Source organism: Oryctolagus cuniculus, chromosome 1 (assembly GCF_964237555.1).
Source record: "Oryctolagus cuniculus chromosome 1, mOryCun1.1, whole genome shotgun sequence".
In the NCBI taxonomy this organism is placed as follows: Eukaryota; Metazoa; Chordata; class Mammalia; order Lagomorpha; family Leporidae; genus Oryctolagus; species Oryctolagus cuniculus.
The window spans coordinates 220,099,620-220,118,981 of record NC_091432.1 but is presented as its reverse complement, the minus strand read 5'-3'; the positions used below and the strand labels follow the sequence as shown (position 1 = coordinate 220,118,981).

The window sequence follows — 19,362 nt, the reverse complement described above, 5'->3', positions numbered from 1 at the left end:
TGTTGTTTTTTATACTTCTGGGTTGCATTTAGCCTTGTGAGATGAGAGTGCTTCCAAGGTAACAGTGGAGACTTTGGGACAGAAAGAAGGTACAGTTGGCATGTGTTCAAGGTAAAAGCCATTGGAGCAGCATAAAGTAAGTCTGAACTCACACCAGAACTGTCCACTGCAATTGAGATCGGAGGTTAGGAATGTTAGGAAGCCCCAGTGATTCTTTTCCATACTCATTCAGAAAATATGTATATTGAGCAACTACACATGCCAAGCATATGGCTGTGTTCTTGAAAAATCAAAGGAGAACACGATAAATATCCCTTCTGTCTTGAAGAACTCAATTTGGTTAGTGATGTGAAAAATGAACAACCACATGATAGTATGTTAAAAATGAAATATGACTAAATAGTTGCAGTAAGTTACAATGAGCTACAATGGAAGAAAGATTAATTTGGATTGGGGAATTGGTAATCAGGGAAGCCTTTATGGAGAAAGTTGCCTTTGAACTTAACCTGGAAGGAAGGAAAGGATTGGGGAATAGCAATGAACAGGGAAGAGGATGTTCAGATAGAGAGGAAAATGTAAACCAAAAATGGCAAAACAAAGTGCGTGGAGGATCACAGAATAAGCGAGAATGGGATTTGTGATCAAGTGAAAACTTTGAAGGTCAGATTAAGATATCTAGACTCAAATCGTTGGACAATACAGAGTGATGGGAGATACTTATGGGCTTAAGTGATGCTTAAAATACAGCTTCTCATCCTCAGTTGAGAATGCAGATGAGGTATCATGGGTGGTTTTAGTACAGCATGCACATTGCCAAACTTGGCTTGTGTAGGGTGTTGGCAGCAGAACAGAGGATCTGATTTGGACGAGTGGATTCAAGGTAAAGATATAAAGCATGTTAACTCTCTGCCTTTGACATCCACGTAGAGAATGGCATTGGCATTCGACTCCACCATCCACGGCAGTTTGATAATTTTTATTAATGTGTAGCCTAGTGAGTTGCCTCAGCCTTCATCCATCAAACCCTGCATCATGCCTTCAACAGCAGCCCACACCCAGTGCCTCAGAAGCCCATATATCATGCCTGCAGGCAGGGAAGCAGATTCTCTTTTATCTTACCTACAAAAACGCAGATGTTTGGAATGTGAGTAAATGCACACAGCCTTCTCTGGGGTTCAGGCATAGCTTCTCCCTAGATGACCTCCTTGGAATCTTCATCCCCATTTCATTCCAGGCAGATAAGCTCTCCTTTTGTTCCTTCACTCAAGAGCTGCTTCCACCCCACTCTTTTCAACCCATGTCATGGGCAACACATTTGTGTGGTCAGATCTGCCTTGTCCCAGATGTTAAGGCCATATGCAAGACAGACATTATTTGTCAGCATCTGAAAAATTTTATACTGTGACGTGGCTCATCTTTAGACTTCATCCTCATCTCCCCTTTATCATCTGAAGAAGGAAGGGGCAAAGATCCATGAGCAGGGTTATAGGAGACCTGATTGTGGCACTGAATCACTGTGTGATTTTGAGATTCTGATCTTTGGGGTTCAGTTTCTCTATCTGTGAAATGAGATGGTTTAGTCTGATAATTTCTGAGATCTTTATATCTTTAAGCTTTTTTGACTTCAAGTATAGAGGTATTACATGCATATACTGTCCTCTGATTTGTTTGTATCAGAATACCTTCATTTAATTTTCTGAAATCTCTATGGAAATTTAACATTATTGCAGAAAAGCATGCTAATTCTAAGTGTAGACCTTGGTGCATTTTCATGAAGTGAATACAGTCATGTAATCAGTGCACAGATCAGGAAACAGAATTACCGGCCTCACAAGGCCCACTTCATGCTCGCAATAGGACATAGCCCCTTCCTCAAGGGTAGAACATGGTGCTGACTTCTAAAGCTATGCATAAATTATTCTGCTTGTTGTAAAACTTTATGCAAAATAAAAAAATTATACAATGTGTGTTCTGTTGTGCCTGGCTTCTTTTGCTTACCATATGTGAAATTCACTCATATTGCTGGGTAGAGTTCTAATTGTTGTCATCTTCTTCTTTTCTTCTGTTATTTAAAAAGCTGGTAGCAGAGCAAGCTTTTTGGCCTGGCAATTAGGGCACCTGTGTCCCATATCAGAGTGTGTGGCTTTAATACCCAGCTTCACTACTGACTCCATCTTCCTGCTAATGGAAATTCTAGAAGTCAGACGTGGAAGACTTGCCACATGGAAGACCTGGAATGAGTTCCTGGATCCTGTTTTGAGCCACAGACAGAGGCCATTATGGGCATTTCGGAAGTGACCCAACAGATGGGAGCTCTTTATCCATCTCTCTTTCTCTGTGTCTCTGCCTTCTAAATAAATAAATATTGTCTAAATAAATCAAGTTTTTAAATAAAGTAGTATAAATTTAGCAGCTGTTTTTGTATCTAGAGATAGCAAGTTAGCCTAGAACTGAGCTTTTTTTTTGTTTGTTTGGAAAGCTTCTAATAAATGATCTCGTATGTATATAGATATAATATAAACATAATACCAGTAGATCACTCTGGGGAAAGGATTCAAAAAGGATGCCCCTTCAGTGACCCCCAGAGTGAATGTATAAAGCTGCTGTCTGATGAGCAGCTATGAAAATTTGTTTACCAGTCTAGAAAATGCTGGGAATAAATGGACAGAAAGTATTGATCCCCTTCCTTTGTGAGCTATAGAGCCTCTTAGGTGGGTTAGGATTATTTGGGGTGAAGGGGACTTTGCAAGAGGGAGGAAGGAGTCTGATGGGTTTGTCTGTCACCTTGGCTTTTTGGGATTGCCCTGAGGATGAAGAATGAAACCTAGACTTAGGAACTGAAGACATGGAAACCTAAGCCTGGGCTTCTTGTAGCTGAAGCAGTGGGTATACCCTCTATTGGAGAACTACTGTGGCCTGTGTAAGGTTCCTTTCTAATACCTCCACCTCTGCCATGACTTGACACAGAACCAAGCAGAACCCTTGGGTTTATTTGGTTTTTTGTTTGTTTGTTTGAGATTTAAAAGCTAGATTTATTAGAGTCAGAGACCTCCAATCAGAGTGGCGTGGAGGGAGTCTCCAAGAAAAGCAAAACCTGAAGCAGCCTTTTCAGAGAAATTAAATAACACATTCAAGGTCATGTGATGCCTTGTTTTAATCCACCATGCTTTCAAAGCCTATGGTAATGATCATTGGTTCTACCTTCTCCATGAAGTTTTTCCTAATTCCCACCAGAGAGAGATGATTAAGAATCCAGGTTCAGAGATATCTTTACTTTGAAACACTAGAACAATCACCATTTTGTCTGGTACCAACCTCACTATTTCTTGCTCAGTGAATAAACGGAGACTTTTGGTTCCCAAGGCTGTCAATCTGCCCTGTTTTATAAGTTCTCAACTTGCTGCTAACATGTTTTACAAGATACAACCAAACAAAAGCAAGCCTTTGAATAGAAGGTCACAGTTTTGGAAGGATCTTTCCAGATTTTAATTCTGGTGTTGGATATTGCATTCATCATAAGCAAAGTTGAATTTTCCCTCTAGGTTACAGGGAAGGGTTTTCAATGACCAGTGTCATTTGGGATCCTGGAAAGCAGAGGGTGGATATTTTTGGCATGGTTTATGCCCAGTGCCTCATTCTTTAGTTGACTCAGGTTTCTGGGTGGGGTTTCAGTTTTGTAGTAAGACTCTGGACCTACGACAACAGTCTAGCTAGTTTCCCCCTCAGGTCACTCTAAATGATGAGAAATAAATACTGGCGATATTTTCACAGACAGAGATGGGAATGGAGCCCTCCTATTGTTGTCTACATGGAAATGCAATCACTTTAGGACTAGAAGAATAGGAGGCAGACACTGGAATGCTTCTCGGGAAGGGCTTGAGCATAGAAATGGGCACTTCCTGCTTCTCAGTTACGTCTTCTACTTTGTAAAGCCTTTGCTTATACATGGTCTCATCAACTGCATTCAACAGTCTTATAATGGGAAATATCCCTGGATTTATTTTCCAGATATGTAAATGAAGGCTTAAAAAGGATGAATGCCTTAACCAAGGATATATAGTTTGAGGTTCAGTTGAGAGTTAACTACTAAGATCTCCTGCTTTTGTTGCCAAGCAGCAACTCTGCAAGGATTTGGAGTAATCACAGTTAGTCCTTTCAGCAAAGTCTAGAAGCTTATATTATCATCCCTACTATATAAGTAGGAAAACTATAATCTGGGGATGGTAATGTAGGTGGCTAAAATTAACTGCATGACTCTTTCAATCATGGAAGTTACCCCAGGTCGTCTCACCGTTAATCTGAACCAGTATCCCTTTCAGTAAACTTCCACGTAGAGAGAGTGTACCTTCACAAGATGGCCTGGGATATGCTTCATAATGTGGCCAGTTGATTTGAGGAAAGCAGAATCTCCAGCTGTGAATTGGTGGCCTCTAGTAGATGAGCAGTTGCTGATGAGTTTGCAGAATCTTTAACTTGAGAACATGGCTCCATTCTAAACTCAAAGTCTCTGTGAATATTTTATCCATAAAATTCTCATTCTTGAAATCAGCCAGTAATTAGCTAAAACCCAAAGACCTTCTCAGAGTAATTACTACCATTTACTGCATACATCTGTATGCCAGACCCTGTGCTAAGGACATCAAATACACTTTTCCAAATCTTTATAGCAATTCTGTGAGCTAGAAGTTTCTATTCCCATTTTAATTATTTCTTTTTTAAAAATTTATTGATTTTATTTTTCCCCAGAAACCTTTTATTTAAGGTATACAAACTTCATGCATTTCATAAATACAACTTTAGGAACATAGTGATTCTTCCTACCTTAAAGAAGAGAAACTGGTGCTCAGTCAAGATATATCAGTTGTCTAAGGTAGAACTGGGATTTGAAACCAGGTCTATCAGAGTCCTTGCCCTTTCTGGTACTTCAGACTGTCTTTCAATTACTGAACCAGAGATCATAGGTGTTGAAAAGGACTTTAGATATTATTTGTGTCAGCTGTCTATCATCTCTCATTTTGAGGAGGTGGTATGATTTTTTTATAAAGATTTATTTATTTACTTGAAAGTCAGAGTTGCACAGAGAGAGAAGGAGAGGCAGAGAGAGAGAGAGAGAGAGAGAGAGAGGTCTTCCATCTGCTGGTTCACTCCCTAGATGGCCGCAATGGCCGGAGCTGCGCTGATCCCAAGCCAGGAGCTTCTTCCTGGTCTCCCACACAAGTGCAGCAGCCCAAGGACTTGAGCTAACTTCTACTTCTTTCCCAGGCCATAGCAGAGAGCTGGATCAGAAGTAGAGCAGCCGGGACTTGAACCGGCACCCATATGAGATGCTGGCACTGCAGGCAGCGGCTTTACCTGCTACGCTGCAGTGCTGGCCCCAAGGAGGTGGTATAATTAAGACCAGAGGAGAAAAGGGATTTGTTTATTAAAATAAATTTTTCCATACTCTGCATTAGCCTAATTGAGTGGGTTTTGGAGACTGGTACTTTCCTCTTGGATTTCTCTGGGCCTGGTTGTAATGTTCATCATTGATACAAAGCCAGCTATCCAGGGAGGCATCAGAATGTACCTGGAAATTAGCTAGGAGAGAAAAAACCACCTTCATACCCACAGCCCCTCTAAAGCCATGGCGTTGCCTCCAGCATTATTCTAAGGCCTCAAACAGGGTGACACTGCACATGTTCCCTGGAAAATTCTGTCATGAATGACCCACCCATTCTCATAGCTCCTCTGTTACTTCCTGAGTGAGACATAATCCTAGCAACTGGGTTAGGTCACATTTCACTTTGTTTGGAGAGGATCAGATTTTCCCTCCTCTTAATTGAGTGATTGAGCTTTTGTGAGTTCACAGATCTAATCTTGAGACACGGGTGGGTTAACTTTGGTTACTGAGACATAATAGGAAATGATGTTTTGGAGAGTTTGGGTTAGAGAGAGTGACTGACTGTTGTTCTCAGTCAGAGGTCTTGTTTGGGGGCAGACAAGGGTTTCTCCCACAAAAACGTCTGTCTAACTCTGATAAGTTCATGGACAACAAAGCCTGGGTAAGCTGAATGTGTCCCAAGTTATGCACTCTACTTTCTTGAGGCCCTGTCTTCCTAACAATTTCAGATTCGGTGTTTGTGAATGGGTGTCCTAGAGCAAGAGCTCAGGACATTTGCTTATCTTTGGTTCTGACTTAGCTACCAGCTTTCTCTGTGGTGTTTAGAAAGTTGCTTTTCCTCTCAGGCCATTTCCCCATTTAACATAATAGTAATCTACATCTTCTACAATTGAATTCAAGTTCTGTATAGTTAAGGAGGAATCAATCTAACCAAAACATGTTCTGACTGTCTACAGTATGCCAAGCACAGGGCAAGGAGATAAGAATTTACTGGAGACCAAAAATGGGCAAAAACTCTGTCCTCTCAAAATTTAGAGATGAAGACATACACGTGAACAATTAACTGTAAGCCCAGGGACTCTTATGGGGGGGGAGCATGACATTTCATGGTAACATATAATAACATGGAGTTTTAACCTATTAATTAAAAACTACTTTCAATCAATTGAAAACCTTATCCATAAGACCTAAAAAGTTCTTCCTTCAGAAGCAGATCCTCCTACTTGATTATTAGGATAAGCTAAAGGTCAACCAAGTACTGAATCAGTACTGTAAATCTACTGGATTTGAGGGACCCTACATCTAGCAGGACTGGCCCATTGAAAGTTTAAAGGATTAATTAATTCTATATTGGTGTGATCATTTGATTAATACCTATAAGCTCCAATAGAATAGGGACTAAGTGTATCACTCAACTTTGTATCCCAAAACTTTGATACAGTGTCTGCCACATGGATATCACTGAACAAATGTTGAATGAATGAAGTTAACAGGAGACAAGATAGGGGCCAGATCACAGAGAGATTAGAAAAAAGGCAATGCTATTTGGCTTTTCTCCTCTAGGCAACAGGGAGTCTTCTGGGGTAGGATATTAATCATGATCAGAGTGCTTTGGGAGGGAAGATAACTTTGCTAAACCTAACCACTGTTTTTTGTTGCTTTATCTAAACTGTGAGCTTCCTCATGGATCTTTTCTCATGCTTAATTTTGTTTACACAGTTTCATGCACAGAAAAAGTACTTAGGGAACACTTGTAGAATGAATAGATGGATGAATAAACAAACAAAACACAATAACAACAAAAATATCTGGATAGTGGTGTAAAACACAGACTTGGAATCAGTCAGCCTGAGGTTTGAAATCTCAGTTATATCATTAATTAGCCATGTAACACTGATTGCAATACTCAACTTCTTTTCAGTTTTTGGTCTTAGTTTAACTCTTCACTAAATACAGCGTGGAGCAAATCACTAAATGTGATGACAAATCAGTCATCATTATTTGTATCTTCTAAAAGAAAGATGCATTGTTTTCAAGAAAAGCTGCAAGGGAGAACCTTTTCCTCACGCTCTGTGTAGTTTATAATGCAGTCCTGCAAACCATAGAGCTCTAAGAGTTCAGGCAAATCTTCTAGTACAACCCCTTAATTGTAGAGCAAGGAGATTTAAGCACTAGAGGTAGGAAAGGATGGATCCCAGATCCTGCAATGAGAGGCAGGGCTGGGACTCAGGTCCAGGTCCTTTAGTTAATTACTCTGCATTGACATCTGGAGAGTAAAATTATCAATGAAACTGGCTTTATGACTTTGAGACTTCTAGACATAGAATGAAGTCCTAACCCGTAAATATTCCTGAAGGTCAAATGAAAGTGTCCTTTTGACTTCTGTAGAATATGGCCTGTATCATTCTATTCCTTTTGCCAAAAAAAAAAAAAAAAAAAAAAGTTGTTCTGGACTTTTTCTCTCTCTCTCCACAGCCCCCAGCCTCCCAAGGACAGGAATAGTCAGCAGAGATGGAATTAGTGAAGATAAAGATAAAGTTAACCCCTGAGGGTGTTCAATATTGTCTCCATACACTTCTAAGGACTCCTAGGCCCAAGATATGTATTGGTCTGGGGATTGTTGTAGATTATGTGTGAGTCAATTTAGAAGAGAAAAATGGATGAAGGAAAATAACCATAATGATGAGCCATCACACAGCATCGGAGCAAAGGCGTGTTCAGAGACCATCTCACCTAACTTTCCCATTTTGTATAGAAATGAGGCAGGATCAGTCCAGATCATGAATTATATCAGTGCAAAGAGGAAATCAGCTGGCCTGGTGTTGTATACAATATAAAAAATGAAGAAGAATGAATGTCATAGATGATGTCTGCATGGATATGGATGTTCCTCCTTGAGAAAAAAAAGCCTTGGGAAATGGAGGTGATTATGACGGAGGATCTTGGGTCCTGTTTTGGATAGGCTGTACCAGAAATAATTTGGAAATATACAAATAGAGATGTAGCAAGAGGGTTGATAACGAGGACCATAATCAAGAAAGGAGATCTTCCCAGGAAATAGAATTTTGAGAGTTATCAGCTGATGGGAGGAATGCTGCATGTTTTTTTCTAAATATTTATTTCAAAGAGTTACAGAGAGAGAGAGATAGAGAGTGTGAGAGAGAGATCTTCCATCCACTGGCTTATTCCCCAAATGGCCCAACAGCCAGGGCTGGGCAGACCAAAGCCAGGAGCCAGGAGCTTTTTCCAGTCTCCCATGTGGTTGCATTGCCCAGGTATTTGGGACATCTTCTGCTGCTTTTCCAGGCACGTTAGCAGGGAACTGTATTAGAAGTGGAGCAGCCAAAACTCAAATCGGTGCCCTTATGGGATGCTTGTGTTGCAGGCAGCATCTTTTACCAGCTATGCCACAGTGTGGGCCCTGGGAACAATGCATGTTGATACATTATCTTGATTAAAGATACTGTATGACTGAGAGAAGGGGGCTTTCAAGCCTAGTCTTGAGCAACTCCAACCACCGATTTCTAGGTAGATGAGCCTAAACCTGTAAGAGACTAAACAGAAGCAATCTGGTGCAACCACCAGAAGAGTAGGGGAATGTGGCTTCCAGGAAAAGAGGGCTGCAAGAAGTTAGAGTAGTCAGCAGGTTGGAGACAGAATTTCCCAGAGTCATTCTGGTGGAAAATGGCAGAGCTAGAATTTGAACCAAGGGCTGTGATTCCAGAGACGAATGCTGTGTTTCCACCCACCTAGGAGACAAACTTGATGGTAAAATGGCTGTGATTGCAGACAGAGCTGTCCTCTTCCTTTCCTGACTCTCTTGCTCCCTAGACCCCAAATGCCCTCAGAAAAGACTGAGGCTTAACGGAAGGAAGGTCAACCAGAACTTGAAACTCACTCTCAGAACACTAAGGCTTCTTTCTGCCAGATTTTCTCCCCACCCCCATCCCCAGGGAAAGGAGTCCAACAAAACTTCAATTCACTTGTAATTGCTCCACTCCCAGAATTAGAAGGATTTTTTTTTGTTGTTGGTCTCCTTCTAACACCCTCAACTGATGCTTTTACAAAACTGTTATTTTAGGGCTGTTTGGACTTGTTTTCTACATAGCTCTTGTTTTCTATTATTTCTCTCTTTTTCCAGGGTTCAGACTAATTAAAGGAAGTGTAAATCACACCTCGTTTGCACAAAATACCTTTCATGAGGTCTGGAAGCAATTTAGCTTCTGTTTGCCAAAGATCTTTAGGAAAGAAAAAAATTTCCCCTGGTTTAAAAAGGATTAATTTCTTGGTGCCAAAAAAACCCATTAAGTGCACCTCCCATTTCTGGGATCTTTTATGGTTTTCATGTGAAAATGGCAGCCAGGGAAAGAGAGAGGGAAGGCTAGGCTGGTTCTGCAATTACGTCTGGCCATCCTGTGCCACCAACCCGGCTGTCTTGCAGCCGAGAGCAGCTTTAGAATACAACTTGGTTTTACTCAGTGTTCAGAGGGACTGGGAGATTGACCACTGACTGTTTTCTACTCCTGTTTTCCACCCCAGATTCTAAGCAACTCCCAAGAGATGTTTTCTTAGGTCCTTGATCTGGGATGAAGCTTGCCAGAGAAGCTCTCAGCAAAGGGGCAGAGTTGTCACCTTGGGTTGTCTCTTGCCTGCCCTGTTAGAGACTTCCTTCCTAATTCAAGTCGTTTTGTTCCCTCCCTTCATACTTCTGCCTCTTCTTTCCTGTACGTGTTCCCCTTTTGCTCTGAGAATTTAACCCCTGCATGTTTTGAGGTGCTAGCATCCTAAAATGTGAAACCATACATTCTTCGCTATAATGGTGGTGAGCCTTGAGGCCATAGACCCACACTTGTTGTGTTCTTCTGAAAGTGGAATTTCAGAAACCAAGATGGCAGGAGAAAAATGCTGCAGGCTTTCAAGGGATAGTGTGTTTTGTGTTCCTCATATTATACCCTGATGATGGTGGCATCCACCTCCTTCTAAAATCAGTCACAGTAGAAGGAAGGCATGAGTTAGACTCATCAAGGAGGATGTGGTTGATTGCCATAGATGAAAACACTTCGTGACAATACATCTTTTGGATCATACCTCCCCCTGTTTTTATCTGGGTGACTTTAGCAAGTCATTCACCATTCTAAGGCTTAGTAGCCTCATTTGTAAAATAGAAACAAAATTATCACCATCCTAGCATTGTTGGAACAACAAAATGAGCTAGTGGCTATAGTCAATCCATAGCTACAGATCAATAATTAGAGGCTGTGATTTTTTTCCAGGTTCTTTACTTCTTGAGAGTGAAATCAAACCTGTAACTGGCCACTGTTAGGCTTCCCCTTACTCCAAATGTAGAATTTACTTCCTAAGAAAATAAGTAAATAATAATACAAAAAATATTTGGAACTTATTAAAGCATGAAATTTCCAGGCTGCTTTTCTGCTGATCTGAACCGTCTGTAATTCTTCCAGAGGAGAAAGTGCTGTGGACAAAAATAGCTTTATCCAAGAATGTATTACCATACTATGTTTCCTCAGTCAGTATTTTTTCCATTTGAGAAACCCAACTTTTTAAAAATAAAATGTGGTGGAGAGAGGAGGAGAGTAGGGTTTGTGGAATAAAAATTAAGAGGATTGTTTCAAGGATTGGCATGGTGGAGTAGGAAGAACACAGATTTTGGAGCCAGACAGCCTGGGTTCAAATCCTGGCTCTGCTGCTTCCCATTAACATGATCTTAGACATGATTGTTTTTTACTTTTCTGAATGTCTGATTTCATGATTTCAAAATAAGCATCATGAAAGTCATATCTGGCAATCATTGTAAAAATTAAACAATTCTCTTAAAATGGTGCACCAGCATGTGTAGCCCATGATAAGTACCCACAATATTAAACAGTGAGCGAGAGAGAGAGAATTCCAGAATCAAGAATGTAAATAGTTCCTGAAGAGACCCTCAGAATCCGAAAACCAAAGTCTGAATCACCCAGACAAAGTCTGGGTCAACATAGGGGTTACCTTTATGAACCCTTATTTCCCAGTCAATAAAACGGAACACAACATATCTCTGCAACTTATTCTTCCCTTTCTGGTTGCACTGCCCCTTAGCCTTAGCCTTTGTCCTTGTCATTGTTGTCCTGGGTTATTTTGAAGTTTTCCTCACTAGTCTCCTTCTCTCCATTCATCCTTCCTGTGTTACCCTTCTGACCACCCTGCACTTTGCAGAGAGAGAATCTTAAAGCTCATCACAATTCCTTCTTGCTTCAGGACAAGGTCTGTGTTTCCTAGTGTAGTTTTTAAGGTCCTTCAAACTGTCACCCCTTCTTGTCTGTTGAGATTCATCTCTTTTCACAGCCTCTGACTCTGTCCTGCCCACCTTTTTTTCTGGCCTCTGTGAATTGTAATCTCTCTGCTGAAATGTCCTTGTATGGCTATCCTGTTTCAAGAGCCTCCACATCAACCTGTGACTATCTTCGGAGATTCACTTAAGAACTCCAAAATTATTGAATTTATAATTTAGGTCAAGTGACTCAACCTCTTCAGGCTCTAAATCACTCATCTGGAAAGTGGGGATATTAATCCCCTGTCCACAGGGTCAAAGGAGGAATTAAACGAGAGAATGAGCATAACTTGTTCAAGGCACTTGGCATAAAATAAGTACTTTTCATAGAGTCCGAGTCCTTCTCTTTCTGTCTGTTCCACTCAGACTCCATGTTTTCACAGGCCTAATGTTCGTCACACTATAGATCACAATAGCCCATTCATATGTCGTCTTACTTTTTTGGATAGTGAGTTAGTTTCTGGAGAGTCTTTGTTGTTTTGTACTTGGGTTCTGATCTCAAATCCCAGCTCGATCACTTACTGTATTTGACTTTGGATGAATTACTCTGAGCTTCAGTGGCTTCATCTGTAAAATGGGAATGATAACAATATCTATCCTACAGGCTTATTGAGATTAAGTAAGAAAATGCAATTAAAGCTCTCAGCAAAACTACTGGCACTTACAAAAACTCCTTAAATGTTTGCTATTGTTGTTGATGTTATTATTTCTGTATCTCTAGTATCTGTTGCAGAGAAGAGGCAATGATTGTTGAAAGAATAAAACTGCTTTATAAGCGAGGGGAGTTTGGAATGAGCTTTCTGATGATTTTCAAAGAAGAATTGGTAACAGATACAAGGTGGAGCTTGCTTTATGTGATTATGGGATCAAACCAGGGCACTCCTGGTCCTCTGAGCCCTACTCTTACCCTCTTTTGTTTGAGACATGGGAAGGGGGTGGAAAGGGGAGAATACCCAAAATGTTCATTGTGAGGCAGGCATAGGCACAGGCACACAGAGACCCAACAACACATGAGCCGTCAGGGCTGTCCCTGCCAGTGTGCAGTAATCCTGTCCTGAAGCACTTCCTGCGTTCCTGGCCCAGCCTGGCATCCTCTCATGCTCTGCCTGTGGCCGTGCCAAATGGCAGGGTCATTGCCTCCTGCTCTGCCCCCTAATTGGGGCTACCTAAATTATCTTTTTTGGTCTGATAAGAAGCTCTTATTTATTTACTTGGCTAAAATACCTCCGACCTGGGTGGTACAACCTACTGATTAATTTCCACCTTCACTACTTACCAGATTTGTAATTAGGTTGAATGACTCAATATCATTGAACCACAATTTCCTTGCCTATAAAATAGGAATATTAATCCCCATTCACAAAGTTATCCTGTGGGTTACAAGAAACACTGCAAGTGGTATGCCAAGTCAGCACCTGACAAGTAGTCAGCACTTCTTAGAGGATTATCCCCTTTCCTCTTTGACTGTCTACACTTGAATCTGGATATAGGATAAGTTCCTTGTGATGAGGAGTCTTCAAAGGGAACCAAATGGATAGAGGGTGGTACTCATTTATCTTTTAGGTTCATCGAAACTTAGAATTCTGCTTCCTGGGTTGAAAAGGTCAGTGTGAGGACAAAGGGGCACTCCTATCTTCCCTAAACTCTTCTTCTCCCCTTTTCCCAGTGCCTTCAATTTTCTCCTCCTAGTCCATTTAAAGAGTTAGGAGTTGCATTTTAAAGGCCTAACTCCCCATCATATATTCTTCTAATTTCCCCCTTTTAGCTTACTATGGAACTAATCTACTCACATTCTCCTGCCTGGCTTCAGCACACAGGCCAACATGGGGCTGGGAATGCACTCAATGTTTGGAGGGGGAAGTGATTAAGGAATTAGTTTATGGGGCCATCTGCAGGAGCCAGCCCCCTGTGCTTTCAACTGCAGACTCTCTGACACAATGCCTTTTCAATATGAAGGATGGTAGGAAATTCAGCCCGTGGCACTTCCTTAGCGTAAGACACCAGGACCAGCCTTCTATTAATTTAACAAATATTTATTGATTGCCTACTACATGTCAAAGTAGGCACTTAGCAGGAATATGCCATCCATTGCTTTTTTTTTCTACAGCAATTTATAAATCAATACCCATGAAACCTGCAGAATTTAAGGTAGATTGGACCCTGCCATGTCCCCAGCCTCATTTCTCATCACTCCTCTATAGGGACCATTTACTCAGTCACATCAAAGCTGTTTCCCCTCGAAGAGTGTGCTTTGTTATCTCTTTTTCTCATCTTTTTGAATCCTAACATCCTTCTGAGTTTTTCTTATCTTTCTTATGGATTCTACAGTGTTTGGGTCTTTTAGACAGTAAGTATGCATTTTTATAATCATTAATTTCATTTTGGACAGCAAGAAGGGGGGGAGCCAAGGAAAGTGATTCTGCTTCTTAGAAATGTGCTATCTAGGGGCCAGCACTATGGCACAATAAGTTAATACTCTGCTTGTGGTGCTGGCATCCCATGTGGGCACCAGTTCTAGTCCCAGCTGCTCCTCTTCTGATCCAGCTCTCTGCTATGGCCTGGGAAAGCAGTAGAAGACGGCCCAAGTGTTTGGGCCCCTGCACTTGTGTGGGAGACCCAGAAGAAGCTCCTGGCTCCTGGCTTCGGATAAGTCCAGCTCTAGCTGTTTTGGCCATTTAGGGAGTGAACCAGTAGATGGATGATCTTTCTCTCTGTCTCTACCTCTCTAGGTCTATAACTCTACCTCTCAAATAAATAAAATCTTTAAAAAATACATCATTGGCATCAGAATAAAGTATGTGGCAGTACTGACTACTTAAAAAAAAAGAAAGAAAGAAATGTGGTATCTGGGTTATGGTAATCCAGAAGTAAATATGAATGTTTTCACCAAGGAGGAGAAATTAAGAATACAGTGTTGAAGTGTTGAAGGAAAGGGTAGGGCTTGGAGGAAAGGAAGAGTGCAGAATGGTGTTCTGGGTGCATATATAAAGGTGTGAAGGTCGAAACTTAGGAATCAGGTACAAATGTAGTTTAGCTGGAGTGGAGGCTGAATACAATAACACATGAAACTTAGTTTAAGGTCTGGTATACAGAGCCTTGGATGCTAGGCTGTGACACTTGATTTTAATTCTGAACCAAATTGAGATATTGAAGTTTAATGTGAAAAGCAGTAACATGTAGGGTCCTGTGCTGGAGATAAAAGGACAGAGCTGTCACTCTGATATGCTATATCTGATGAAACTGGGAGTTCCAGATTGGCTTAGCTATCTGCAATGGGGCATGTGACACAGGTACAGTTTGTAGAAATAGGCAAGTATTGAAGCATTGCCCTTGATTGCTTGAAAGGAGATAAGGCCAAGCCCTTTGTCAAGAGGGGACTGGGCTTGTTGTCTTTCTCTGTCTTCCCAAGCACATGTTCCATAAACCACCTGCACTAGGATCACTGAGCTATTTATTCAGCTCATGCCAAATGCAGGCAGCTTTCTCTTTGCATAGCTGTTATAAGCTCACCCTTAGGGCTTAGTACTGAATAGAAATGAGGTTGGAGATGCAATGGGAGACAGCAAAGGAAGTTACGAGCAGGCCTAGGGCCTGACACTGGCCCTTGGGTATACAGCTCACTGCCTTTATAAGAGATTCTAGCCCACAAAGTCCTCCTTCTAACTCAAGGGTTGACCATTTAGGGTGTGGACTGGCTATTTTTGCAGATAAAGTTTTATTGAAACTCAGCCATCTCCTTTCATCTGTGTGTTGTCTAGGGCTGCTTTCATGCTGCAATCACAACGGTGAGTACTTGCAACAGGGACTGTATGGCTCTCAAAGCAGAAACTGTTTATTTTCTAGCAACCCTGAAAAGTCTCTCACCCTTGCTCTAACTAAGCCTCCTTGATCCTTCAAACTATATCTCAGATTCACCTTCTCTGGAAAGCTGTCCCTCACCACCCCAATTCCTGTGGAGTTGAGTTCCTCTTACCTTGGGTATACTACGCCCTTGTTGTCCACTATTTTTAGTACTGTATTCCTACCCTCCTCCATTAGATACATTTCTGTAAAAGATCTCTCTAAGTACAGTGTGCAACTCTTTTGGATAGAGGCCACATCTTAACAATTCATGTGCATGTCCTACACATAGTTAGTATGTACACACAATAGTTAGCAAAGTGGAAGCTCACATGTTTTGGAAATGCTGGTATTAAGTCTCACCCTGTCACCGACTAGAACCATGACCCATTATATGCCACTTTCCCTTTCTTTCTCTCTTCTCACCTGTAATTGAGCATGATAACATAGCATCTACCTAAGCATGTCATTACATGATCCAAAGCAATAAGCTAAAACAAATAGGCAAAAGCAATAACAGAGAGTAAAATTCTTGAAGTCAGTGGGAATTTAACAGTGTTTCAATTATGATAGCTTGGGGGTCTTCCTTTGCCTATATATAAAGTTTTCTCCCATAAAATTCTGGAGGGGAAAATTATATTATCCATGTCTCTTCTAAAACACTGAGTGTAATCTTTTGCTTTCTTAAAAATCCATAAGGCATTATTATATGGAAGTCTTTGAGGTATTCTGTGTAAAATAAATCTGTTGAACTTTGCTTAACCCTGTGTTTTTCAAATTTATTTGACCTTGCTTAGAAATAACCATTAATTTCTCATGGTAGGTAACGTTCTGGAAAGCATCCTTTAGACCAGTTGGGCTTCTGCAGCTATCACCCTGGGCTCACAGAAACAGCCACTGCTTTTCAGAGACCCCTCCTCAGCAACAGCAGAAGGAATACAATGAAAATGTTTTTGTGTACAGTGGTGCCTTTTAGTTCTGTTTGTTCTGTATGTCAAGAAGTAGAACATGCACATGTCCCCAAACCCCAGGGATATCAGCCACACAAGACACAAGGTGTTGAGTGTTGTGGCTCTCTGAATGTGAGGGTCTAGAAGTGTAGGAGTGTGGGTGCACATGCATGAACATACTCATGCACATGCATTCATACAGTTCCTTTCACCTCCTGTTGAGGATCTTAGAACCACATACCTGGGTAATACAAGTCACGGGTGCCTGCATGACTATCCCTTTTCCTCTCACAAAGGTCCCTTTGACCTCCTAAAGTTAAATCCACCGGAAACTTGTCAGTCCTCATCTTGCTCAGTTGACGCCTCCCTCTTTGTTGGATGTCAACCTTAGGTCTCTTTTGCAAAGGGGGAATTGAGGCCTTAGAAATTATTCTCAGTGGAGAACATAAAGCCTAGAGTCTAACGTTCTGGGACATAAATTGGGAGGAACTGGCCCTTTCACCAGTGATTCAGGCTTATTTCCATGAGGCTGTGGCCTGAGTGGGTGGTCAGCAAAGCCTTCCTCACCATGTGCTTTGGACACATCCTCTGTGTACCCTGAGACGCATGTACTTAGTAATAGCCTTTGTCATTTTCAGAAGGATAAATAATATGGGACCCTGCCCATTTCCCCCCACCCTCAAAACCTGCTGGTAAGGAAGCTGAAAGTCTCAAGGCGGTGAGGAAGCGGGGGAGAAGCCCCCAATACTAGTGCTAGCTTAAAGTGCACACAGCCAACAGAGGGCGCTCCCACACCACATAAATGTGCTGGAAGGATCTGGGCAGGTCCAAGAAAGGCAGCCAGCTGACCTTTCTCCAGGCTGCTCTTGTGTTGCCAGAGCTGCAGAAGGGTCAGCTGAGACCGGTCACAGCCTCGGGAGGAGAAGGAAGCAGGGAAGCTGGGGCACCCGAAGGGGAGGAAGAGCTAGCGGGGAGAACGCTGAAACACAGATTTCCCAGAGACAGAGGCACAGGGAAATGAACAGAATATGTGCATCCTACCTACAAACAGCAAATGCAGTGTACCCCACATAGACACAGCGTGCCACCAAGAAGTTTTTTAAAAAATCACACAGGATGTCGAGATACAACATGAATGCAATCCATCACACACACACACACACACACACAATGTCGTAGTCTTACCCGGCTGCACAACAAAGACAGCAGCCAGACACAAACACATATAGACAGAGGCTTGTATGGAAACCCATCACCCCATAGGGACATCCAAACCACAGGCAATAAAGAAAAGGCAGGTAACAAGGATGGATGACTACACATACATGGAAAGCAAGCAGACACATGCAGTAAACCCACGACACAGAGCACAGGGTTAGCACACCACACAAACAAGCAGCTCTTACACAATACATGGCAGATACCCCTAGAGACATATCACAGATCAGCCGCAGAGGCACACAAGTGCATAAACAGGGCTGGCATACTATAAAGACAGATGTGCCACACAGCACATTGCTACACCCAGCCTAGGCAGACACACATAGCACCTTAGATGGCATCCGCTTACACAGGACACACACAGAGCTCTTGCTCACAGTATGGATGCAAGCCCACATACATTGGAAGCATTCAGAATTTGTGAACAATTTCGAAAAGAAGAGGGGAGAGGAGAAAGGAGTGGAGGGGAGAGGTGGAAAGGGGAGGGGAGGGGAGAGGTGGAAAGGGGAGGGAAGAGGGAAGGAGGAAAGCCATAAATGGAGAAAAGGAGAAAGAATGTTGTGAAAGATGGAAAAGGGGCACAGAAAATAGAGTGAGGAAGAGACCCAGGGAAGGAAGGCTGGAGCCCAGTTCCTATACTCAGAGTGCTCTTGTCTCCCTTCTCCGCTTTGGTCACTATTAAAAGAGCAGGCTGTTTTCCAGTGGCATCCTTGGTGGTTGGGGGACTACAGACTTGGTGGCTGTAGCAGGGGCTAAGGGTACCAGAGAGAGTTACCTAGCAGCTTGGTGCCAGGGCTTGGGCCACAGGCTTAGCTGGGACAGTGGCGCCAGACTACATCTTCCCAAGTCCCTGCAGCTTCCAGTTCATCTTTAGGGAGATTTGCTCCAACCTACTCTGTCTCACTGAATTCTCATCTGTAATTGCTTATGGTCTACAAGTGATTTTCCTTAAGCAGCAAGTGTCTCAGAGAAATGATAATCAAAACTCTCAGGATATGTCTCCTCCCCCCTTCAAAAAATTATACTTAAAAATTAGCAAAGGGTAAAGCTTGAGTGATCCTAAGCAGGCTTGTCCTGCTAGAGAGGACAAGGCAGGTCAGGATGGTACAGAACCCAGCAAAGCTTGCCTGTTATGTAACTAAACAAACAAACTCTCTTCTTAGAATCACAGACTTTCCAGTGAAACAGATTCAGATTAGCAAACTTTCTGAAGTGACCAAACTGGCCTAGACCATTGCATGGGATAGAGATATAATGTGTAAAACTTATACAATGAGGGATCTAATTATTTTTATATTGATATGATGTGGGGTAAAAATTAACTAAAAACTATTACAGACATTGTGTTGGAGACTATATATACGTGATCTCAGTGAAAGATCATGAAACAAACTTTGAAAATAAGGATTATCAGCTCCATGCAATAGATGAAGAAACCAAGGCTAAACATGTAAAACCACCTGCCCAAGGCAACAGAATTGGGAAGTCCAGATTCAAACCAAGCAATCTGACTTCAAAGCCCCCTTGTCCTTTCCACTACATGGTTATAATTAAGCATTTCCTCTGGCTTTTCAAATCTTGAGCAAGAGCCAGCAGAAGGGCGAGTCAGACAGTGAAAGCAAAGAGACACTGAGTTAGAGAGC

General features: G+C 41.9%; 1 protein-coding gene across 10 annotated transcripts in view; it reads left to right on the top strand.

Annotated features, from left to right (window-relative positions):
* Positions 1 to 19,362, top strand: part of ASTN2 (astrotactin 2) — a 1,032,549-nt gene that overhangs the window by 887,114 nt on the left and 126,073 nt on the right. The window contains exon 20 of one of the 10 annotated variants that reach the window (XM_070066428.1): positions 2,078 to 2,380. The exons of the other annotated variants lie outside the window; for them this stretch is intronic. Within the exon in view, the coding sequence (XP_069922529.1) occupies positions 2,078 to 2,298 (221 nt within the window). The 3' untranslated portion in view covers positions 2,299 to 2,380. Of the gene's footprint in view, positions 1 to 2,077; positions 2,381 to 19,362 lie in introns of those variants that run through there. 10 annotated transcript variants of the gene reach the window in all.